Source organism: Hippocampus bargibanti, linkage group LG05, assembly GCF_051943395.1.
Source record: "Hippocampus bargibanti isolate YZ-2025 linkage group LG05, ASM5194339v1, whole genome shotgun sequence".
Lineage (NCBI taxonomy): Eukaryota > Metazoa > Chordata > Actinopteri > Syngnathiformes > Syngnathidae > Hippocampus > Hippocampus bargibanti.
This window is the reverse complement of record NC_142738.1, coordinates 10,957,380-10,983,009: the sequence shown is the minus strand read 5'-3', so window position 1 is coordinate 10,983,009 and position 25,630 is coordinate 10,957,380. Positions and strand designations below refer to the sequence as shown.

The 25,630-nt window shown below is 38.8% G+C and overlaps 1 protein-coding gene across 3 annotated transcripts; it reads left to right on the top strand.

Moving 5' to 3' along the window:
- The first annotated feature begins 7 nt into the window (after window positions 1-7).
- Window positions 8-25,511, top strand: LOC148897899 (unconventional myosin-Va-like). Of its 3 annotated transcripts, XM_088996440.1 has the most exons (41): window positions 8-196; window positions 487-648; window positions 1,980-2,090; window positions 2,726-2,897; window positions 4,420-4,564; window positions 4,650-4,806; window positions 4,978-5,121; window positions 5,236-5,317; window positions 5,414-5,521; window positions 5,815-5,921; window positions 6,981-7,246; window positions 7,336-7,417; window positions 7,496-7,636; window positions 9,428-9,553; window positions 9,956-10,039; window positions 10,400-10,528; window positions 10,752-10,849; window positions 10,916-11,002; window positions 11,106-11,214; window positions 11,297-11,508; window positions 11,588-11,744; window positions 12,926-13,165; window positions 13,682-13,930; window positions 14,480-14,573; window positions 14,640-14,782; window positions 14,878-14,979; window positions 15,175-15,306; window positions 15,388-15,444; window positions 15,610-15,837; window positions 15,931-15,998; window positions 16,071-16,145; window positions 17,304-17,502; window positions 18,262-18,355; window positions 19,332-19,469; window positions 19,566-19,720; window positions 21,928-22,017; window positions 23,011-23,161; window positions 23,232-23,514; window positions 24,705-24,879; window positions 24,952-25,032; window positions 25,123-25,511. In XM_088996440.1, the coding sequence occupies exons 2-41, from the start codon at window positions 622-624 to the stop codon at window positions 25,273-25,275; spliced, it is 5,451 nt and encodes a 1,816-aa protein (XP_088852566.1). In that variant the 5' UTR covers window positions 8-196; window positions 487-621; the 3' UTR covers window positions 25,276-25,511. The 3 variants fall into 3 exon arrangements, with proteins under 3 accessions (XP_088852566.1, XP_088852568.1, XP_088852567.1); XM_088996442.1 differs by lacking the exons at window positions 8-196; window positions 23,011-23,161; window positions 23,232-23,514; ... (1 more) ...; window positions 24,952-25,032; window positions 25,123-25,511 and adding an exon at window positions 22,397-22,940 and having other exon boundaries at window positions 310-648; XM_088996441.1 differs by lacking the exons at window positions 8-196; window positions 487-648; window positions 1,980-2,090; ... (1 more) ...; window positions 4,420-4,564; window positions 4,650-4,806 and having other exon boundaries at window positions 4,996-5,121; window positions 5,207-5,317.
- The last annotated feature ends 119 nt before the right edge of the window (window positions 25,512-25,630 follow it).

The following is a 25,630-nucleotide window of genomic DNA, read 5'->3' as shown; positions in this document are numbered from 1 at the left end:
ATTGTAGCTCCTACGTGTCACACCAAACGTCAGACTATCATTCTTTTCGAAAAATTCCAAACTAATTATTTTTTTGTCAGGTTATTAGAGCCTCTTTTGGTTTGGATTTCTCCGATTGGCAACTAAGAAGCACTCAAGTAGTGTTTTTTTCCCAAATGTGCAACGCTGTTAACCTGCGTTTTCGCGTCCTGTCTAGGTAAGAAGGCATTCATATTGAATTCCACGACTGACATTACGTGTGTGAAATTGTCTTTATTTCCCCAATCGCGGAACGTATAGGTTCCACTATTGGGCGTTAATGTGAAGCTATGAAGCTAATTTGACCGGCTGTGTCCTGACGCTTCACCGTTCACCATTTGGTTGACGCTATTTCAAGCTACGATGTGCGGAATTACACAAAAACGGTTTAATACGTCGTAACAGTATTTTATTTCAAATGGATGAATTTCAACTTCACCGCCGTCAGCGCCACGATCTCGTTTTCAGACCGCCCCACACGCTTTTATTTACTTTGAAGTAAAGGCAAGGTGGTGGCTCCGGTGACTGCCTTCACAAGTGGACGCTGCTGTACCGCTCGGAGACAAGTTTTGCTTAGTTTGCTTTTAATTTTCACCACACGCCATGGCCAGTTCAGAGCTGTACACCAAGGTAAGCTTTCTTTTCTAAATTTATCAGTCAACTATCTTCTCTCAACACCTGTGCTTTTAACCCGACGTCATACGAATACGTAGATATTAAATTCGTCTTCGGGTTATTATTATCTGCTGGACACTTAAAATAAAATAACACCGCCGCAACGTTATACTATAAGTGACTGTTCATTTCAAGCGATTAATACATTTGAGGTCCTTTAGTGACGGCGATTCTGACAAAAATTTATGTTTCGAGGTTGCGAACGGCGCACCAAGACATAAAGGTGATCAAGAAAACCAAGGGAACATTTTAGAAGATCTCATTTACACAAATGGGAATATCAACCATCATCTGTGAATCAAATTTCACTCTTGTCAACATCTAGAATTGGGAGACAGTTTGTAAGACAACTATAAAGGGATGGCTCTGCAGGTGGTCACCACAGACCTTTTCGCTGTCCTTTCTGCGGGATTAATTTAGCTGTTTTGCTCACTTTTGCATTTCGCTAGTTCTCTCATCTCTAGTTATTACAAGACAGTGCATACAACCACATAAATTGCTCAGGAGGTGTAGTAAAACCAGCGTGGCCCATCAGTGTGTACTGATCTGCATGTATTATCCAGAAGTACACGGACTGCCATTAGCTACCAGAAGAGAATCCTCAGCCATATGCTGATGATGAGGGCCCAGGGTACATTGCTTGATTATCATGTGGAGGGAGTGCTTCATAAGCACTGATGTTAGAGAATGGCCTGCCTTGTTCTCCAGAACTGAATCCTGTTGGGAACAACTGTGACATCATGACGTTCCAACCACCAATGCCACATTTGCACTATAGAACGTTGAGGAGTTGACCGATGCTTGGTCTGGGAAGTTATTGTGATTATGATTCTAAATTCAGATCTGCGTGGCATGATGATTTTGAGTTAAATCATGTATGTGAGTGTTGTTTTGTTCTCATTGAATTCCACTATGTAATTATGAAACATTATTTCTTTCAGCCAGAGTATTTCACTCGTTGAGATCTAGGGCGCGTTGGTGCTATGGAACACATTCTCGTGTAAGGAAGTTTGGCAAACATTTTGGAAAATATAAATCCCCTGCGCTTCAGTACACTCCGAATGTTAAAAAAAAATAAATAAATTGAAGTACAGGAATTAAGTTTGGATTTCTGATTTCAATCTATTTGTTCCCAAACTCATATCTGTACAAGGTGTGAATACTTTTGCCAACTCTAATCTGTGATTTGGCCACACATTTTTGTATTGGCTGTTTTCATATAAACTTTGCAACTCGAATTAAGGTTGACTGTTTGTGACTTGGTTTCTCCCATTCTTATCCACCAGAATACCCGTGTGTGGCTCCCAGACCCCGTGGACGTGTGGAAGTCAGCAAAACTAGTCAAAGATTATGCGACTGCCACCAAGACGTTCTTTCTCCTCCTGGATGATGGCACTGTAAGGCTTGGAGACAGAAAATGAACACATCCCCATTAAAATGGTGGAAATAAAAATGTCTATTCTGAATCATTTGAAGACTAAATTCAACTGAGAAGCACAAATTTCATTCTGAATATTCATAAAAAAGTATGAAATGATACACCTTTCTTGCAGTAGTGCCACGAATATCCCAAAAATTGTGAAATCATCTCTTAACAGGCCACCCACTGATTTTGAATTGGCTTTAAGGTCTAAATTCTGGTAACACGTTTTTTTTCTGTATATACAGTTGTCTCTGTGTGATTTTAAAATTGGTTTGATGAACTGTGAATCATTTTGTATGTAATAAATATGCAAACAACACAGAAATCAGGAATGGGGCAAATACTTTTTTTTTCCAGAATTGTACACTCATCTGTGAGAATGATGAACAAAAATCAATGTATGCACCACAAGAAAAGGGCAGAGATGGATGAACAGAATGATTGAAGGAATTTGGGCTAAGTTGAGGCATGCAGGTTGAATGACTTAAGGCAAACTTGTCTTGCACAAGACAGTTGCTTGGTAGTTGTAAGTCACCCTCTCTTGTTGTGTTTAATATTTCTTTGGCGACTGTTTTCGATACTGACTTGCTTCTAATTATGTTTTTATAGGAGGTGGAATATAAAGTGGACCCTCATACAAATAACCTTCCACCATTAAGGAACCCCAACATCCTGGTGGGGGAAAATGACCTCACGGCACTCAGCTACCTGAATGAACCGGCTGTCTTATACAACATCAAAGTGCGCTTCATCGACTCCAAGCTGATTTACACATATTGTGGTAATGAGCGTCATCTTGACTCACTCACACTATCGCCGCCGTCACTGTAGACTTTGGAGTTTTGCTCACTGTAAACTGTCCCTTGAGCTGTATGATCACAATTATCTTGGGGCAGGTCGCTCTTAAAGGAACACACGCACAAGACAAAGCAATCTGATTCATTATGAAACATTCATTTTGCATTTTTTCATATGGGTGTGGAAAAAAATGTGTCCACTCCAGTGCCAGGGTTTTTGTCATTGTCACTTGAATTCCAGGACCCACAGAATATTGAGTTTTAGTTTTACATAAACATACAATACAGCATTAAAAAAAACGTAGACGCTCTTCTTTCATCAGAAAAAAAGTTAATTTCTAAATTATATGGGTCTAGAGTTATAACTTGAAATGAGGACGACTGTCCAAAATACAATGCAATACTGTATATACATATTGGTTTATATCGCGCTTGAACAACTGAAGCTGGAACAAAACGCTAACATGGAAAAAAGGGAAGTGGAGAAGAAAAAAAACATTGTCTGAGGCGATTTTTCCACACTCGAGCATGAAAAAAAACAAAACCCGAACACATTCGGGAATGGCGCTTATGTCATATTTTCAAATCCCAAATAAATTTTTGAATAGCATTGAATGAGTTAAAAATTAGGGGGAAAATACTAGTCTGGAAATCCACACATGCTGAAACATAAGTATATAAAGCCCACATAGCTATATTTCTGTCATATGTGGCTAAAAAGCGAATTGTTAAGAGTCCATGTTGCTGAATTGCATAAGTGCAGTCAATGAATAGAGTGATCATTGCCAAAAGTCTCACAAACATCGACACTTTCCTTCATTTATTGTCTGTTTTCTTAGAATAATTCGCTTTGTTCTTAATTAACAATTGCAATATTAGCTATCTAGCTGGCTAGCTAGTTATCTATTAGCTATCCATTAGCTAGCTAACTAGCTCTCTATGCGTTTCTTCCGGGTTGAGTGAACGCTGACGCATGTGGCTTCCGCTGCTCACGCAAAGAAAAACCTATCCTGTCACTCTAAAGTGACCTCGAGAGTTTTGAAAGGCCCTTATAAATGAAATGTATTATTATTATCCTTTTGTGATTTAATAAAAAATGATGCACAATGTGGAGCCTAAACACGAGTACTCAATAAGAACAGCAGAGGTCACAATTTTCCCATTGTTACAAGTTGGTATGTGTGAAGGCCAATCACCACGTGTGAGTTTGCCTTTGACAGCAGTTCTGTCTCATAATGTTTGGGGTGCAGGACTGCAGGCCCAAGTTTTTGCCAAACGTTTATTAATTAAATAAAATCAGACATTAAACAGAATTTCTATTGGCCTTTCAGGCAGTGAGACGTTGATTGTAGCTTGCGATCTTTTCTGCACTGTGTAGGCATTGTTCTTGTTGCTGTCAATCCATATGAGAGTCTGCCAATCTATGAACCCGACATCATCCACGCCTACCGTGGGCAGGACAGTGAGACGTTGATTGTAGCTTGCGATCTTTTCTGCACTGTGTAGGCATTGTTCTTGTTGCTGTCAATCCATATGAGAGTCTGCCAATCTATGAACCCGACATCATCCACGCCTACCGTGGGCAGGACATGGCCGACATGGACCCCCATATATTCGCGGTGGCTGAGGAAGCTTTCAAGCAGATGGCCAGGTGTTCTTCAAATAGAATCAGTCGACTTGGGACCACCCGATAATCGCATCTTCTTACTTATGACGTGTCTCATATCTTGATACAGAGACCAACAAAACCAGTCCATAATAGTGAGTGGCGAGTCAGGAGCCGGCAAAACCGTCTCTGCTAAGTATGCCATGCGTTACTTTGCGACGGTCAGCGGTTCCTCTGGTGAGGCTGATATTGAGGAGAGAGTACTGGCGTCCAATCCCATCATGGAGGTGATGTTCAACACCGCTCAATATATACTCTACTTCTATATTGATTGTCATATTTTGTTCGATACATTTTGACATTCTTACTGTTTACTTTGCAAGCGTGACTAATGAAATGTTTTGTCATGTTCAGTCGTAAATCTTATTTAGAAGTTTCACTTTTACTTCTACTTTTAGGCTCTTGGGAATGCCAAAACGACGAGGAATGACAATAGCAGTCGCTTCGGGAAGTACATTGAGATCGGTTTTGATAAGAAGCATCGTATCATTGGGGCTCACATGAGGACATATTTACTGGAAAAATCAAGAGTTGTTTTTCAGGTACTTTTCATGTTGATAATGACTTGGGCATTACCTCCTATGCCTCTAACCTATATATTTTTTCCTTTTCTGCGACGTGAATAAGGACATATGCAATGTCTGCTTTACCTTCAGGCCCATGAAGAAAGGAACTATCATATATTTTATCAACTGTGCGCCTCTTCACATTTGTTAGAGTTTAAAGGCTTCAAATTAGGTACAATTGACATAAATTGATTAGTATTTGTAAATAGTTCCTGAAAAAGCTTGTGATCATATCAATTTTGGTGACTGATTTTTCTACGGCGTCAAGGTGATGCAGATGATTTCCACTACACTAACCAAGGTCACTATCCAGTTATTGATGGGGTGGATGATGTCAAGGATATGTGCAACACAAGGAAAGCTTTTTCACTATTAGGTGAGTTAATATTTTGTGTGTGTGTGTGTGTGTGTGTGTGTGTGTGTGTGTGTGTGAGGACTACAAACCTGTTAAAATGTTTTATTTCCTAATTTTTGTTTGTTTTCTTTTCAAATGTAATCAAATGGTTACAAATTTGATCTGGCAATTTGCAGATCCCAAAATATAATTTAGCAATACCGTAATAAATTGCACTATACTGATTTTGTTTACATTTCTGACCGTGCTTCTGTAGCAAAAAAAAAAAGATTATTGGTGCAGCGTTATGTATACGTTTCCATTGTCCTTTTAAGGAATTGGTGAAAGCCATCAAATGGAAATTTACCAGATCCTGGCAGCTATTCTTCATCTGAGCAATGTGAGGGTGAAGGATCATTCTCGTGACAGAAGCAGTATTTCGGTAAGTTTGTGACAAGTAAGTCTTTTCGGTCAGGATGTTCGATACCACTTTTCTTTCAAAACGATACCACTGAACTGTAGTTTTAGTGCACTTTCAATCAGCCATTGCTGTATACTGTATAAAATTATAGTAAACACATAATTATGTTTCACAACAACAAATAAAAAATTGTTTGGTATAGTACGAATAAGCATGATGCTGCCAAGACTGCATTAAACAGAAAAATATACCTTATGAATGCAGCAAATAATTGCTACATGCAGTTTTGAAATAATTGAAAGTAGGAAGATGCTTATAATAATAATAATAATAATAATAATAATAATAATAATAATAATAAATTTTATTTATAAGCGCTTTTCAAAGCTCTCAATGACTTTTTACAATCACAAAACAGGCACCTAAATACAACCATAGATAACATTATGAATAGAAACAGGAGATAAAATTATACAGAGAATGCGATTTTAAATAGGTGGGTTTTGAGATGGGATTTGAAAGTGGGAAAAGAATCAATAATACGGATGTTGGGAGCAAGTGAGTACCAGAGTTTGTGGGCAGAGCAGCTGAAAGCTCTGTCCCCCATTGTGCTGAGACGGACAGGGGTACACATAGGTGGAGGGAGGATGAGCATCTGAGGGAACGAGAGAGAACAGAAATTTGAAGAAGGTCAGATAGATATGGGGGGCAAGGTTATGGATGGCTTTTAATGTATAAAGAAGTATTTTGTAGTCAATTCTAAGCTTCATGTCCAAGCTTAGTGCAGTCTGCACATTGTGGTTCTGATAATTGATCGATTGCTGCACTTACAGTATCTGATTATATGAATTTAATCTCACAGGACTATAGAGGATGTACATAAATAGGATTCAAAAGGAAAACAAATGCTTTGTCTGTCATGCATGCCATTTATACATTAATTGTAGAATGACCACGAGAGAGTATCAATGTCTGGCAGAATAGAGTTCTTGATGAGTTGAAATAAGCCTGATACCAAGTATTGGTATTCGTTCATCCCTGCTTTTAGGATGCTTCTGTTTGTACCTTGTGTATTTTCAGCCAGACAATTTCCACTTGATGGTGTTTTGTGACTTGATGGGGGTGCCCCGCGAAGAAATGTCCTACTGGCTTTGCCACAGGAAACTCCAGACAACCACAGAAACATACGTCAAGGCTGTTTCCAAGACGGATGCGGTCAATGGCCGAGACGCACTCGCCAAGCATATTTATGCTCGACTCTTCAGCTGGATTGTTGGCTGTATAAATAATGTGCTCAAATCTGCAGTGAAACAACACTCATTCATTGGTGTCCTGGACATTTATGGGTGTGTTGTCATCATCATGTCCTCTCAATCCTATTTTGGCAATAGAGCTTTGTTCTTTAGCTTTTATTTTCAATTTATTATCTCCCCAGGTTTGAAACGTTTGATACCAATAGCTTTGAACAGTTTTGTATCAACTATGCCAATGAGAAACTCCAGCAGCAATTTAACCTGGTACCTTTATTCTTATATCCGCTTTATTTCCTTGCCATAAAGTTGCGTGTAAAACATCGTTGCCATTTATGCTTGCAGCATGTCTTCAAACTAGAACAAGAAGAGTACATGAAGGAGGAGATTCCATGGACCCTGATTGACTTCTATGACAACCAGCCGTGCATCAATCTCATTGAGGCAAAATTGGGCATCCTCGACCTTCTGGATGAGGAGTGCAAAGTAAAATGCTCTTTACCTTTAGCCCGGGAGATGATTGTAATTTGCTTGCTTGTTTTCCGTATTACATGATGCATAGTATGTTTCTACATATTTTTAATGATTAACTCATTCACTGCCATCCCTGCTTTTATTTGGGAATTGAAAATATGACGTGGAGCGTCAACATTCCATGTTCGGGTTTTGGTTTTTCTTCGCGCTGGGCGATAAAGCGCCGGTCAGACCTCTGGCAATTTTTTCCCTTCCACAAGGGTTAGCATTTCCCTTTTTTCCATGTTTGCGCTTTGTTCCAGCTTCTGCTGTTGTTAAAGTGCTATATAAACCAATATGTATGTATTACATTGTACAAGGGGGCAGCCTTTGCCTTTTGTTCAGCCGTCTCCACTTGCACCTCATACTACTCCAAACCCATGCAACTTATAACATATAAAACCCAATTCACTCTATTTTTCTGATGAAAGAATAGAGTCTAAGTTATTTATGCTGTATTGAATGTTTATGTGGTCCGAAAACTCAATATTCTGTGGGTCCTGGAATTTGAGTGAAAATTGGATTGGATTGGATTTGCCTTTATTAGTCTCGCAGTGGAGAAATTTACAAAATGACAAAAACCCTGGCACTGGAGTGGGCACATTTTTGCACGTCTGGCAGTGAATGAGTTAATGGTAGTAATTTGCTGAGAGTCCACACATTGCAATTGAAATATGGATCTTCTTATTTTACAGTGGGCTATTTCTTTTTGCAAATTGATTTCATTGTGCAATTTGAGTCACACATTTGGCAGCTGTTTAAAGGACAACCGACGTCACTTTTTTGTTTTTTAACTGACATCAGAAAAACGTTTGATAGCATCTAAAATACCCAAAACACGCAGTATGATATTTTTATTCAAATGCAAAACACCAATAAAAATGACTTAAAGTGTCCAAAATCTGCAAAAAATTGAGCTGCGAATTGGGCATTTTCATAAAGTCCCGCCCCCAGTTCGTGACGTCACGCTAAGACGTCTTGCATTGCTGGAGAATCAAAACAATGGCTTCAGATTGGGAGAATATGCTTTCTTGTTACACATCCAGTTATGAATATGATTCAAATAGTTCTGAAGAGGAAAGCATACATGTTTGCAATCGATTAAAGAATTTATTCCGTGCCATTTTGAGGCAACATTGGGGGGAAATGTCTCACCCAAAAAGAGGCAGAAAATGGCCACCGACCTCCTGTGAGGAATGAATCAGCCAGTTTCCACAGGCTGATAAATTCCTTACATGGAGCTTGGACGCCCTCTTCTGGCTCTTTCTGGTGCACCACAAGGTTTTCAGACCAAACAAGCATTGACCTGATGGAAGGACTGCTACAATGTGTCCTTTTTTTCGGTCAGGGGCGTTCCTTCAGTGACGTCACGTAAGGACTTGTCACCAACTAAAAAACAAGACTTCCGGAATATTCAGCACGAGTCTTAAAACGTAAAATATAGCTATGTGCGGTGGAATCTTTGTAAAATACGCTCAGTAGAAGTCATTTGAAGCCATTTTACAAATTATGGACACAACTTGTCCGAAGACGTCGGTTGTCCTTTAATAATACACTATGTCAATTGCACATCTTTAAATGCTAATTTGTTGTTTTGTGCTATTTAGAATTTAATTTTATTTTTGTAGGAATTATCCGGATGAGCCTAAATTTACATCATTTAAGCTAAAAGTGTTTACCACAACTTTCCACAGGCCAAACCAACATGTTACTTAGAATAAAAGGCAGAGTGAGCTAATGGGTCACTTCTTCCTGTTTCCGTAGATGCCGCAAGGCTCCGATGACACGTGGTGTCAGAAAATGTATAACAACCTGTTGAAGCAGAATGCTCACTTTGACAAACCGAGGTTATCGAACAGAGCTTTCGTCGTTCACCACTTTGCTGATAAGGTAGCTAATGCGTAAGTTTTGATTTCTAAAACAAAATGGAGGAATTGAATTTTCTTTGTGAAAAGCACTTTAAATCATGGGTAGTTTACATCCATGCATATTCTTGTCACCTTAACAGAAAAAATCAGTCACGTCATTAAAAATGTGTTCCACGCAGTGCATCATTACCCCTTTGTAGAACAAACAGTGTTGAAATGGAAGCACGTATGACTCATGTGTTCTCATGCAAAGTGTGTGTGAAGGAAAAATTACCTTCACTTTTCATGCCAATGTCAATGTTTACATGTACTTCTTTCACCATTGCTTGCACTATATTAGCAACGCAGTTCTGTCACCCAGCATTAGCATGATGACTATGACCTTTGCACATTTATTCCAACACCATCACTTTTTTTGCCATAGGTGGAATACCAGTGTGACGGTTTCCTGGAGAAAAACAAGGACACTGTCAATGAGGAGCAAATACACGTGCTACAGAAAAGCAAGGTGAAATGTGTGACCAACCGTTTACCATACAATACTTCTTGATTTATACCGCAATTTCACAATGGCTGCACTCGACAAAACACACAAAATAGCGAAAACGCAACAAACACCCAACATAAAACCCGGCGTACAGAAAAATAGTAGAATTTCCTCTTACAGTCATAATGGATATTATTTAAAGGAAGTCATTGTAAATACCCATTCAACGTAGAATCCACTTGAAAACTAGTACTTGATGTTATTATGCACACATCCTGGAATTTTGGAGGAAATAATACACACTTCACATTGTACATACTTTAAATTAAAACATTGCCACCTCCTGGTCATTGACGTAAACGACTTCTCACTTGTTCCCAGTTTGATTTCTTGCTAAAACTGTTTGTGGGAAATGAAAAGGCAACAAGCTCCACCAACAAATCCGCGACCAGCATTACGGGAAGATCTGGTCAGTCACAGAGAGCTAATAAGAAGACTGTGGGGCTGCAGGTGAGATCAGAACCAGGTGATCAATAACATTTTAACTTTACTAGTAACAATAAAGCACATTTGCAGTTCCCCTTGTGTTTCACTACTGTAATAAACAACAAAACAAAACTTATTCCTCAAACATTTCGAAAGTTTTGTTAGGTAAAATACAATCTTGATCATGGCCGCCTGTAATGTTTGTTAGTCATTTTGTTTTCTTTCATGATCATCACATCTTTTACAGTTTCGACAGTCCCTACATTTGCTGATGGACACGCTTAATGCTACGACTCCTCACTATGTACGGTGCATTAAACCAAATGACCATAAAGTGCCATTCAGGTAAAGAAGGTGATGATTTTATTCTCCTTACTGTCTGGTTTGATTAACATGTTCTATATAATAAAGCTTGGACCCTATGAGGGCAGTCCAGCAGCTACGAGCGTGTGGCATCCTGGAAACAATACGGATCTCGGCAGCTGGATTCCCTTCTAGGTAGCATATCCGCAGGCGACAATGAAACGATTGATGTTGAATGCACCACACCAAATGTTTATATATTCATGTTAAACTAATAGTAACTTTGTGAACGTTGCAGATGGACCTATCAGGAATTCTTCTGTCGTTACCGGGTCCTTATGAAGCAAAAGGATGTGCTTTCTGATGTAAAACAGACCTGCCAAAATCTCCTAAAAAAGGTCATCCAGGTATGAATTATAGGCAGAACCTCAGTCGTAATGTGCGAAGTATGTTGATATTGATTATTGATTGTTTAATTTTTATTGTCAGGACCAGAATCTGTATCAGTGTGGTAAAAATAAGATATTCTTTAGAGCTGGCCAGGTGGCCTATTTGGAAAAGCTACGATCTGAAGCGTTACGAAGAGCTTGTGTCTGCATCCAGAAGACTATCCGTTGTTGGCTGGCACGTAAAAAATTCCTGAGGATGAAACAGTCTGCCGTCACTATTCAAAGACATGTGCGGGGTCATCAAGCACGCTGGTGAGCTAGACTGATTTGCAAACAGTTGGGGAATGCGTTTGACAAATAATATTATTAATGCCCCCGCTTCCCTCCCCAGTTATGTTCGCTTTCTGCGGAGGACAACAGCAGCTGTTGTCATTCAACGTAATGTCCGAATGTGGGCGGCCAAGAGACGATACCAAAAGCTGCGCTCTGCATCCATTGTCATTCAGTGCTTCTTCAGGGCGTATGCGGCCCGAAAGCTGTACTATAAGGTCAAATCAGCAACAATTATTTTTAACTGAATAGTATTGACAAACTCATTCATAATATGACACGACTTGAGGCTCATATTAGTCTAAATTCAGAAACTTGCATCCAACAACTATGAGCTAAAGAATTGCTTCAGATGCTCCGATTACCGGTATTTCGCGAAGGGAGTGTCAGTCGAGTACATGGCATTAACTTAATCACAGCCACCCCTCCCAGTTTTGTTCTATTTATATAGCTGCCTGTCATATGCAGCTAATGAGCTAAATATAGAAAGAAAAAAGGTCACTTTCGCTATCATCTGACGTGAAATGGATCACTTGATTGACAAGTGCGGCAGCCTGTTATACGCCTGTTACACACAAGGGCCCTTGCTTGCAAAACTGCATTTTATTTTGTCTATCCTAAACTTGGTAAAACATTATTATTATTATTATTATTATTATTATTATTTTAATTTTGTTGCAGTAAGAAAGGAGCACACACGAATGACTATAGATACGTCTTTATTTCAACTGCTAACAAGTGGATCTCTACAAGCATCGGAAAATGCGGCAAAACATATTTTACTTAAACACGCCCCCTGCTGTATGCCTGCTGGGTAAGAGGCATGGTCCTAGTGCTCGCCACAGTTTATTTAATTATTATTAATCATTTAGCTCGTTGGTTGGTTCGTAGTTAGTTAGTTCAGTAGTTCGGTAGTTAATTGGTTAGCTATTTATTTATGTATTTATTTATTGTAATTTTTAGTCCGTTCTGTGATGTGGCAACTCAGGGTGGCTGCAGAGTGGCCAGGCCAAAAGGGAGCCGCATCCATCGATTGATGGATCAGGCACATGTTCATCCCTGGCCACTAATTAAAAACATGTAGAAATGCCTGTACTAATCCAACATGGCAGATGTGAATTGGGAAGAATGTGCATGCAAGTTGTATTGTGGAGTATGGCATCACTCAAATGCGCAAGAGTCACATAATACATGTTGATATACATATTGATAGATATACACATCTAAATAATTTTAAGTATATTTTTGAAGTTAACAAGGCAGATCATTTAGATTTAATCGTTTAATAATTAGCTCAAATGTTGTAAAAGTTGTGCCATCCTTGGGCAATAAGATCACCCAGCAAAAACTGTTCATTTTTTAACCCAATATTGATGATCAAATATTGATCTCTTTCTAGATTTTGTACGACCAAAAGGCTTTGGTCATCCAAAAGTGGGTGAAAGGCTGGCTAGCCAGGCAGCGTTATCAACGTACTCGGGCAGATGTCATCCTGTTGCAGTGCTGTGTGCGTCGCCTACTGGCCAAAAGGGAATTACAGAAACTCAAAGTTGAGGCACGCTCAGTGGAGCATCTCAAGAATCTCAACGTTGGCATGGAGAATAAAATTATGCAGTTGCAGCACAAGCTCGATGAGCAGGTGAGAGCAGTGTTCGCTACCATGTTTGTAATATCTCGTATCTGTAATGAATCCTGAGCTTGATCCAGGATGCTCACTAGTAAGGGCGGAGAAAACTTTTAAAACTGACCTTATCAAATGCTTCAAGTAACAATCACAGAGTGACAAACGAAATGTTATATTATTTTCTCCATGCCTTGCTCAAAAGTGCCTCAGCAGTTCTGAGGAAATAAGGTATATTAACCTTTGTCTTCTTATGTCTGTATCGTGTCCTTTGTATAAGACTAATTTATCAAATTGCATGTTGGAGTTTGCAGAAATTACTTGCACTAATACAATTAAATGCATGAAATTATTAGTGATAAAGAAATTGATTGATGTTTGTGTTCGTATTGGCAGTAGCTGCCATAATTAATGTTAAATATATGTGAGATATGGATATTGGACCATGAGAGAAACAGAGCTAGCTTGCCTTAAAACATTGTAGCCGGGCGTTGTCGCATCACATGCACACCATGTGTTTGAATGCCCCCGCAGCACAAAGACGTAAGAGAGCTCAGTGAGAGACTAAGTGCCGCGACCAAGACCCGAGATATGGAGAGAGAGCAACACTGCAAAGAGATAGAAAACCTTCAGAGATCTGAGCAAAAGGCCAGAGCCAAGGCAGAAAGGTTCCCTTCGCTAATGGAGCAGCTCACATTTCTTCAGCACGACCTGGAGAACACTCGTAGTGAAAAGAAAGTGTTGGAAGATCAGAACAGCGTCTACCAGAAGCAGACACAAGAGGCAAGCGTCCTCTTTTTCTCTTATTTTAGTTGTTTGTTGGATGTTATGTTGTTTTTTGTCATTGTTGAGTCTGCTGTGTACTGCTGCTATGACTTTGATACATGTTTTTTGGAAGGAAAAAAATGCTTGTTTCTTTAATATATCTAATATTTGACCCGGCTTGCATGCATAACAGCAACACATGACCACTACTGTTAGAATAATGACTACGAAATGGGAATTAAATGTTTCCTGAGGATTTCACAAATAAGCAACATTTTAGCTTGCCATTAAATCAGAATCAGAATCGGAAAGCCTTTTATAGTCCTACATTGGGGAAATTTGGAATCTACAACAGGAAATTGAAAGGGGTGGGAGGGGGCGGGTGAAAAGATAAAAACAAAGTATTCTAAGCATAATAGAAATGTCATAAGACTGAAATGTAAAGTTAATTAATGAACAGGTACATTGAGTTAGACAACAAAAAAACAATTGAATATGTTTTTATTGATATGTTTCCCAATTTTTCCCTCCTGAGCGGACATTATTAACAAAACTCATTGTGCTCAGGTGGTAGAGGAGCTTAATATGAAGAATGATTTGCTGAATGACGAAAACGAAAATCTTAACATGCTCATCCTGGAACAAAAAGAACAGTTGGCAGGTAAAATGCAAATTCAAGTTTCATTGTGTTTCTAAATGTCCAACAACAAAATCATGTTGCTCTCAGAAATTAATGCCCAGGTGGAATTCACTGAAAAACTGAAGAGAGAGTTAACCGAAGAGCGGTCCCGGTACCAAAACCTGCTGAGTGAACACCTGCACCTTCAGGAGCTGCATAAAGACCTGAAGGAGGAACTGGAACTTGGGCTTGTGAGGCAACTTTTTTCATTTATGTTCTGTGATCGTTTTGTTTCTCACGATGGACCAAATTTAGTCAGCTTTATCTATTTTTTTTTCATTGACAGAGTCCAAGCAAAAGACCGGATTCCAACGATGACACTAACGTGCCTGAATGCAGTGCAGTTTTTGGTTCTTCTAATCGACAGAACAGCTCAATGCACAAAGTGGTAATGTACTGAACATGACCAAAAATACATTGTGTAACCCATCATGCTGTTCAATTTTATATGTGACGATGGTATTTCATGAAATTGTTAGTCAATAAACTAGCTGAAAAATATTTTATCACCTACCTGAACTGTGGAGATGGCCATTGGCCGACGTCTACTTAGATTGCATTACTGATTTCTATGTTATTATAGGACGAGACCCCGTCTACTGTCGACCTCCAACTCATTCTCAAGCTCCAGAGAAGAGTGAGAGAACTAGAGAGGGACAAACAAAAGCTACAACAGCAGTTAGACCAGAAGGAAACCAACGAGGAAGAAGCTATGGCATGTTCTCAACACTTTCAGTTCCTTGATACATTCACCTGTGTAGTACTTATTTTTATATTTGGTAATTGCTGAACTAAGGCTCCGGAGGAGGAGCTAACTATTGGCCGAGCAGAACTGGATTTGGAAACGCTGAAGGTACAACACCGACTAACTGTCCCAAAATAAGCAATGTCATACATAAATGTTTATTCTATCAGCATTCGTAACATGAGGTTAAAATAATAATAATCACAATAAAAGCACAATTAGACTACATACTGTACAATTTGCTGCATTATGTCAATGAAGATTTTTATTTAGCGCCAAGAGCTGGAATCTGAAAATAAGAAGTTGAAGCAGGACTTGAGTAAACTTCGCAAGTCTTTAACAAGTGAGAACAGTGAGCTGATGCCGCCTGCTGAGGGCTCCACCACATACAACGTACTGCTGGAGCAACTCAACTCTTCTACAGAAGAGTTGGAATTACGAAAAGAGGAAGTGCTTCTTCTCCAGTCACACATAGTTCGTCAAGAGGCTCTGAAGTACAAGGTCAGATTGAAATGCTTCAATTGACGACATATTAGTTATTTCCTTCTTTATTTTCACACTGGCCTAATATTTTCTATCAACTACCCCATCCAGGACTCTGCCCTCGGTGAGCGGGTGAATTTAGACCTTAGTGACGTTCCCTCATTTCAAGGCTTTGACAGGTATAAACCTAGACCTCCTAATCTTCATTTAAATGTTAATAAACAATTATCTTTTATGATTTTACCTGGCAGGTCCACTGACATTCATACATTGAATGAGGATGGAGAACTATGGCTGGCTTATGAAGGCTTGAAGGAGACTAACAGGTGTTTTTGTTCTTGCTGTTTAACTCATTCACTGCCAGATGTGCCAAAATTTATCCACTCTAGGGTCTTTTGTCTTTTGTCATTGTCACTCGAATTCCAGGACCCACAGAATATTGAGTTTTAGGACTACATAAACATTCAATGTAGCATAAAAACCTTAGACGCTCTTCTTTCATCAGGAAAGAGTTAATTCCTAAATTACAGTACAGTATATGGGTCTGGAGTTATATGAGCTAGAAATGAGGGCGGCTGTCCAAAATACAATACAATGCAATACATACATGTTGGTTTATATAACACTTTAACAACAGCTAACGCTGGAACCAGTGTCTGAAACTCATGACAAAAAGTTAGTAGACACCCGGGCAGACAACTCTGAATAGTTGCCTGCCCAGCCATAAAGTTGCCTGCCCGATATTTCACAATTCGAAACACAATCAGACGACTAATAGCAAAAAAAAAAAAAAAAACACACACACCAAAAAAAACATAGTTGCGAAGTATAAAGGATTTTCTAAAAGCAAGGAAGTACCTAACACAAATGCTCACTTACTTAATTTATAGTAAACCCTTGCTGAAGATTTCGCTCCAATTGTTGTTTGTCGTCACAGTGCACAATGCAATGTTTGCGTTGTGTTGTCTGCTCAAAGCTACGTGGACTCCTCTTTCTAACCGGCTTTCAAAACTCTCAAGTACACTTTTCAGTCAGGGTGTAGTCCGAAACAGGCTTCGAATTGGCTGCTGGTGCCGAGTATGCAAATTGTCAAACGAACGTTCGTTTGACAATTTGCATACATACATACTGGAAAAAAGGGAAATGCTGCCCCTTGTGGAATGGAAAAACATTGCCAAAGAACATGGGCAGCGCTTTATCAGCACCCAAACAAAAACAAGAAAAAACAAAACCCAAAGAGAATCAGGAATGGCTTTCTACGTCATATTTTCTCTTCCCAAATAAATTCGTGAATGGCAGTGAATGAGATAATTTGATCAAAACCAGACATGACACTTAATGTCTCATGTCTGGTTTTGCACTGCACAACTGATTTAATATGCAAAAATTGGATTTTTTCACAAGTATTATACTATACACATTACATACAGTCACACAATGCAAATCTACCTTATGTAAATAAATTGTAAGACTTGAAATCCTAGGCTTCTGGAGTGCCAAATGCAGAAACTGGAAAGGCAGCACAGTGAAAGTTATGAGAAACTGCGGATGGAGGTGAACACGCTCAAACAAGAAAAGGAGCAGAAAGAGAAACTGTTGGCTCAGACTTTGCTCCTGCCTGAAGACGCTCGCATTGACGTGGGACTGGAGCTCGAAATTACTCGGCTCACCCACGAAAATCTGGTGTGTATCGCCGATGGCTCTTGGCAATCTGTCGTCATCCCTTTTATGGTGGTGTAATTAATAACATAGACACTAATAGCACACATGCACAACAGACACTATTAAAGCACATACAAATTAAAAGCTCTATCAAAAATATCAAGTAGACAGGATGAATTTAGTACTATAATTACCGTATTTTCTGCTCTATAAGGCGCATCGAAAAGAAAATATTTTTTCAAAAGCTGACCATGCGCCTCATAATCCGGTGCGCCTTATGTATGGAAAACGTTTTAAAATGTCATTCGTTGAAGGTACACTCTATGTTCCATAAAATACAGTACATTATTGTAGTTTGCAGCAGTATGGAACTGCCCCACATTTGACTCAATCAGGTAACCACAATATTATAAATAGTTAACTGTCCCTAGAATAATAAAGCTAGTTAAATTAGAAATAAAGAGTTGCAACAGCATGTATTCATATGAAAAAAATGCTATTAACAGTGTTTATCTATCTGTGAAACATTGCTAAAATATACATATGTCTAACTTTTTAAACAACATTGTTTAGTGTTACACAATCGTAATCAAGAATATTATTATAATAAATTCAGATGTAGAGATAAGGCCAGTTACTGATCTAAACAGGAAAAAAACATCTAAAATGTAAACCTTTTTATAAATATTTGTATTTCTCCTGTCCCTTTGTTTTACAGTTGGGTGTGTATGGAAGTTGTGTGTGTCCTGTCTCTAATCCAGTATGTCTACATATTTGCAGGAGCTCAGGGAGCAACAGGACAAACAAGACAAGACTATTGTCAATTTGAAAAAAGATGTTCAGTTGTACATGAAAAGAGTTGAAAAGTTTCAAGGTACAAACCAAAAGCCACAGGTTACGGTGCACTTTGAAGTTGACTCCTCAGTTTTAGATTGCTACTCAGGATTGGATTAGCCTTTATAAATCTCGCAATGGAGGTATTTACATTTCACAACAGCAAAGTTATGAAAAGAAGAGGAAAGGAAAGGAAGAAGTAGAAAAAATACAGGAGCTGCTTAAAGTTAGCCACTCTCGCGGCGCCATCTTGAAGGAAAAAAAAACCTAAATAACAAGTAATGTGACACAACACATTGCGTGCACAGGTGTGCAGCTATTTCATTTATGTCACATTATTATAACATACCTTTCGATCTTCCTGAATAAATGTTGAAAAAAACAATAGAATATTTATTTTAAACAAAGGACTTTATGTCCATTTGAGTTGCGATGTGTTACTGTAAGTCAGGGTTGTCAAAGTCATTTTTTGCATTGCATTTTTTGGGGAAAGCATTAGAATGTTTCATCTCCTCCACGTATTACATACAAAATGCACAACAAATTAATGAATAACGAGTTTTCAAATCTGAAGTCAACAAGAATTACTGTGATTGTGATTTACATAGGGCTTTGACTTTGACACCTGTTCTCTAATTGCATTGAAGATATTTTCACGCTTGTCGGCCCCTATGCATCACGAGACATATCGCTCTTGCTTTTCTCGTGACTATAGTTTGTTTACTACTTTTCAAGATGTGATGACTTTGGCTCACTACACATTCAAAACGGAAAATGGCCATCTCGATAAGATGTAGGGCACTATATTATGTAGGTGAGCTGGCGTCTTTATTGAGCCATCGAACCAATTTTACATTCCATACCACTACAGTGGGTGTACAGGGAGGTCTTGGGGAATTAAGTTTACACTTAATGTAAAACACGGGGAATAAAAACGTCAGCCATCAGGTGTTTCATTCACTGGTCTATACTCTCCGTCAACAGAATATTAACTGATTCTTCATATTCCTTTCAAGCTCAACAAAGGAAAACATCCCTTGAGTCAAGTTCTCCTGGCAAAGCAGTGAGCATACCTCGCAAAGAGAGAGACTACCAGGGAATGTTAGAGTACAAAGAGGGTGAAGAGAGTCGCCTCGTTGAAAGTTTGGTTTTAGGTATGGCTAACTTTTCTTGCTTGAGTCTGATTGTTTCTTACGACATGTAGAAATACCTGAATGTGAAAATGCCATGCATGATGGTGTTCATTTCAGACCAGAAGGCCCGTGATGTCGCTGTCAGCTTCCTTCCTGGCCTTCCTGCTTACATCATCTTCATGTGCCTGCGATATGCTGACAGGGTTAACGACGATCAGCGAGCCAGCGCACTGCTCAATTCGGTGCTCTCCAGCATCACAGGAGTCATTAAGGTTCAGTATAATCGATAATTTCAACAGTGTGTGATTTACTCATTATGTAAAATCCAACATATTTGGATTCTCTGAGTTGGATGCGTACCATGATATTAACCCTCATATTATGTTGAAAAAGAAAACAAAATCATGTTGATTATGTTGTGGGTCATTTTTACCCGTATGTAGAAATCCACAAAAAGTAGTCATATAATAGGTGACATCAGCAACAACTTCGATGAGAAGGTTTCTTCAGCCATCATCTGTACAAATTTGCCTTCAAATTTGTACAGATGACGGCTGAAGAAACCTTCTCATCGATGGACCACTCCTGTACGACTGAGAGCTTCACAGACGTATCAGCAGCAACTGTTTCTGAGATGTTATAAAAACACTTGAAAAGAGAGACGACATATTTTCTATCCTATTGGGATATTTTAGAACTGTTTTGAAGAAAGGAAAAAGAAAGGATAGCCAGGGCTTTTGTCAACACAAAAACGGAAACGGGTAAAATTGACCCATAACATACTATGAGGGTTAAATTAATCAAAAATAAAATAAAAATCAGTTGACCGATTTTGTTTGCTGATGTACGGCATGGCGGAGGGAGGAGGGCAATGGTGTATGTGTATTGTAGCTTCTATGTCTAATGCAGTTCAATTTACATACCTGTAGTTTGATTGTGATGTTAAGTCATCAACATTGAAAATGTTATTGCATTCATTGTACCAATCTCTTACAATGTTCCAGTTGTAACTATTGGTGTGGCAAATGAGTATAAATGAAAACAAACAATATATACAGTGATACCTTGGCTTACGAACTTAATTGGTTCCCAGACAGCGTGTCTAAGGCAAAAAGTGTGTATCCCAAAAATTAATTTCCCATAGAAAACCATTAAAGTGAGAATAATCCATTTCCAGGTCCTCAAAAAACATAATGTTCTACTTTCTAATTTTCTAAGCCTTAAAACTACACAAAATATACGTTATTTTATGTATAATAAATGTGCTACGGTATTATAATGAAAGAAATAAACTGTACTGTATAATAAAGTTGATGGCTTGATGGAATGGATAGCTTTTTGAATAAAGTGTCTCAAGGAGCTCTGGGTTGTACCTCTTGGAAGTTGTGATATTGCAACAGATGCAAGCAGACACACGAGAAACATCATTAATAGCTAGGTGGTTCCCTTGCTTGTCTTTTCATTTCAAATTGAACTGATGGCTAGTGCGGGTTATTTGTGGAGCCTCATTGATGGGAATTTTAACCTTACAGTCTATACTCTGCCTTTGAACTATCAAAGTTGAAAAGAGTCCAAATTTCACTGTTTTCTATCAGTTTTGTCACTTTGTCTCTGTCGTCTGCCTGTCTCTTTAATGTTTAAACCACCTCCCCTCACTGCTGCGTTCTTGACCAATCACGTGGCTTTAACCAAAGACTGGGGGCGGGGAATAGAGGACAAAATAAATGTTGGCAGCCATTTGCTTTTTTGGAGAATGGCTTCACTCTCTGTGCCTGTAACCCCCCCCCCCCCCACATAGTTCCAATCCCCAGGAAAATGTTCATAAAATTAACGTTCGTAAACCGAAAAGTTCGTAAGCCAAGGGGTTTATATATATATATTTTTTTATGATCTCAGAGGGAAATGGCAAGTGACTTTAAAACTTGAGTGTCATTACCAAGTTGCAAAAATACAAAGAGACTGAAAGTATGTGACAAAGACGCATATCAGAATCAGAAAACCTTTATTCGTCCCACAATGGGGAAATTTGCAGTCCACAGCAGCATATGTTGCTTAAAGTTGATTTGCTCGATGCATGTATCCAACAACTGTTATACGGTTATGTTCATTCAAAGGTTTAGAGAAGGTCAAATAAAGAAAACATTATAAAGGTCATATTTTTATTATTTTATTTGATGAATCATTTTGTGCAGTTATACATTTCAGTCTTCTGACATTTTCTTTTGTGCATGGAATACTTTGTTTTTATCCTTTGACCTCCCTCCAACCTCTTTCAATTTTGCTGCTGTCAATTGCAAACTTCCCCATTGTGGGACTATTAAAGTCTTTCGAATTTTGTGTTCGGCATGAAATTTCATCCTGATTTTTTTTTTTTTTTTTTGGTGAGATATACGATAATTAGACCTTCTTATGAAATTGTGCTGCTGCCGATATTTGACGCCACTGATTGTATATATTATTGTTGGTTTTGTTTCTATAGAAGCGAGGAAAGGATTTTGCAGTGTCGTCTTTCTGGTTATCCAACACAAGTCGACTACTTCACTGTCTGAAGCAGTATAGTGGAGACGAAGTAAGCATGAGTTCACTATAAGGTGGCTAAATTCCACTGAAAGACACATTTGACTCTTTCTCTCAAGACTCTTTTAACTCATTCACTGCCAGACATGTGCAAAAATGTGTCCACTCCAGTGCCAGGATTTTTGTCATTGTCACTCTGTTGGGGTAATTCGCTATACAAACATCTTTGAACATCGCTTCCTAATCTTTGTTTACATTTTAGACTTCCTGATACGTCATATCCTTTACATGATGTCGCATCTACATTACGTCACATCCTATCGCGTCACACACTGCGCCGTATAAATGCTCTCCCATTGCGTTTGTCTCTCTCTCTCTCCTCTCCATGCCTCCTCCTTGGCTGACACCGCGATGTCTCCGCTCTCTTCAAGATTAAACCTACTATCTGTTCAACACCTGGCTTCCTGATGAATCATCCTCTGCCATCAACGCCCGTGGAAGCAATGAATCAGGGATGAACGATCAAAATAAACCCATTACACTCGAATTCCAGGACCCACAGAATATTGAGTTTTCGTATCACGTAAACATTCAATACAGCGTTAGAAACCTTAGACTTTCTTCTTTCATCAGAAAACAGTTATTTACTAAATTATATGAGTATGGAGTGACATTAGCTTGAAATGAGGGCGGCTGTCCAAAATACAATGTAGTACATACATACCATATTAGTTTATATAGCGCTTTAACAACAGCTGCAACTGTAACAAAGCGCTAACATGGAAAAAAGGGAAATGCTGCCCCCTCGTGAAAGGGAAAAACATTGTCAGAGGTCTTACCAACGCTTTATCGGCACCCTCGCAAAAAAAAAAAAAAAAACGAACAAATTCGATAATGGCGCTCCACGTCATATTTTCAATTCACGAATAAATTCATGAATGGCAGTGAATGACTTAATAATAATAATAATAATAATAATAATAATAATAATACATTTGATTTCTAAACACCTTTCAAAACTCTCAAGAACATTTTACTTTTGCAGACATTCAAGACTTATAACACGACGAAGCAGAATGAGCATTGCCTGACCAACTTTGAACTGACGGAATACCAGAATGTGTTTGCTGACCTTGCGATCCAAATTTACCGCCAGCTCATCAAAAGCATGGAGAACACCCTGCAACCACTCATAGGTGAAATAAAGGATCAGAGTTGCATATATGCATTTATCCAAAGCAGTCTGACCACCTTTGACATGTGCAGTTTCAAGCATGTTGGAGCACGAGACAATTCAGGGGGTTCTGGGCTCCAAGCCGACAGGTTTGAGGAAAAGGAGCTCGGGTTCCCCAGAGGAAGACGCAGTTACGGTGGAAGTCCTCTTGCACCAACTTGGACTCTGGCACACCACTATGCTGCAACACGGGATGGACTACGGCCTCATTAAACAGGTGGTCCGGCAGCAGTTCTACATCATTTGTGCTGTCACCCTGAACCACCTGCTACTCAGGAAGGACATGTGCTCATGGAGCAAAGGGCTGCAGATCAGGTAGTGACCTGTTGCTTTGATCTACTGACATTTCACATAAGAACATTGGAGAGCCAAGCTGACACTGTATTTGTTAGCTTTGTCACAAAATATATACTACCAGCTTGTCAATCTATTTCTGTGTGAAATGCATGCACTAATGAACACTTTTATATTTGAGGTTTTAGAATATGTGATATAATTAAGAAATAACCGAATTTGTGCATTCATATTTTGACTTTCATGCTCTCAATTAAAATGTAAAATTATGAAGTACAGACGCTCCCCAATTTACGAACGAAATATGTTCCAGAACGGTCGTTCGTAAGGTAAATTTGTTCGTAAGTTGCTTCAATGTTATATTTTGTATAGAATGTATGTTTCAGCCTTATATAAGTATGTTTAAAGGACAACCGACGTCACTTTTTTGTTTCTTAACTGACATCAGAAAAACGTTTTATAGCATCTAAAATACCCAAAACACGCAGTATATTTTTATTCAAATGCAAAGCACCAATAAAAATGACTTAAAGCAAAACAATCGTAAATCAAAACAATGGCTTCAGATTCGGAGAATATGCTTTCTTGTTACACATCCAGTTATGAATATGATTCAAATAGTTCTGAAGAGGAAAGCATACATGTTTGCAATCGAATTTATTCCATGCCATTTTGAGGCAACATTGGGGAGAAACGGATCACCAGAAAAGAGGCACAAAATGGCGACCTCCTGTGGCCGCCTCCGTTTCCACAGTCTGATAAATTCCTTATATGGAGCTTGGACACTCTCTTCTGGCGGCTTTTGGATGCAACACAAGGTTTTCAGACCAAACAATACAGCAAAATACATTGACGTGATGGAAGGACTGCTACAATTTGTCTTTTTTTCGGTGTGGGGCGTTCCTTTAGTGACGTCACGTACGGACTCGTCACCAACTCAAAAACAAGACTTCCTGAATATACAGCGCAAGTCTTAAAACGTAAAATATAGCTATATGCGGTTGAATCTTTTTAAAATACACTCAGTAGAAGTCATTTGAAGAAGCCATTTTACAAATTATGGACACAACTTGTCCGGAGACGTCGGTTGTCCTTTAAGGACTATTTTTGGATGCTCTATCCACGTGGTCATCAAATAGACAATAGTTCGCATTTAATGTGCTCACAGTGGAACACACCCTGACCTATTTCCTGGTTGCTTCTGTTTTTAGGTACAATGTGTGGCAATTAGAGGAATGGCTGGCGGAGAGAGAAATGGCTGATTGTGGCGCCAAAGAAATGTTGGAACCTCTCGTACAAGCAGCACAACTGCTGCAGGTCAAGAAGAAGACTGAGGCAGATGCTCAGGCAATTTGCAACATGTGCACGGGCCTCACAACTGCACAGGTGCCTTATCAGTCCATGTTTGTCGTGTGATACGTTACTATTGTTTTGATTATCATGTGTTCTTTCTCACAGATTGTGAAAGTGCTGACGCTTTATACACCAGTGATTGAGTTTGAAGAGCGCGTGACAACCACTTTCATCGCAACCATTAAAGTGAGTTGCTGTGACCCAAACGTTCGCAATAGTGTGGTGCTCTTTTATGGTCCTCAAATTATTAACTTGTACATTTTTGGACCTTTACAGGACATTTTGAAAGATAGAGAGGAGTCATCCACACTAATGATGGATGCAAAAAAAATCTTTTCTGTCACGCTTTCCTTCTCACCCTCCTCTGTGGCGCTGGAAACCATCCAGATCCCTGCAAGCTTAAATTTGCATTTCCTCAACCGTATATAGAGCCAGCCTTTGATAGTGCTTTCTTGTTTATCATGTGTGTTTTTCAATGAGTACCTAACTTTTGTATTTGTGTACCAAATAAATATTGAAATGTGTCCTGGAGATTTAGCAGTACATGTTTCGTGAATAAGCAAAATAAATAATATAATTATTGATATTGCAGTTTTGTAAAGGATGGTAAATAAAGTAATTGAAATGTTGAAAATGACATCCAGTTATTAAAAATGTTTTTCAGAAAGACAGTCTGACCTCCTGACAATTATCATTTTCATGCTGCCATTTTTATTTATGTCATTACATGCATTACTTTATAAATTGTCTCATTCATTAAGGAAATGAACATGTCAAATGTTAT

Excerpts from the sequence above, each read along its gene's own strand:
- LOC148897899 (XM_088996440.1), top strand. The coding sequence starts at position 622 with ATGGCCAGTTCAGAGCTGTACACCAAG. Across the intron at positions 11,745-12,925 it reads CCCGAAAGCTGTACTATAAG|ATTTTGTACGACCAAAAGGC; the intron begins GTCAAATCAGCA and ends ATCTCTTTCTAG. Across the intron at positions 13,931-14,479 it reads ACCAGAAGCAGACACAAGAG|GTGGTAGAGGAGCTTAATAT; the intron begins GCAAGCGTCCTC and ends CATTGTGCTCAG.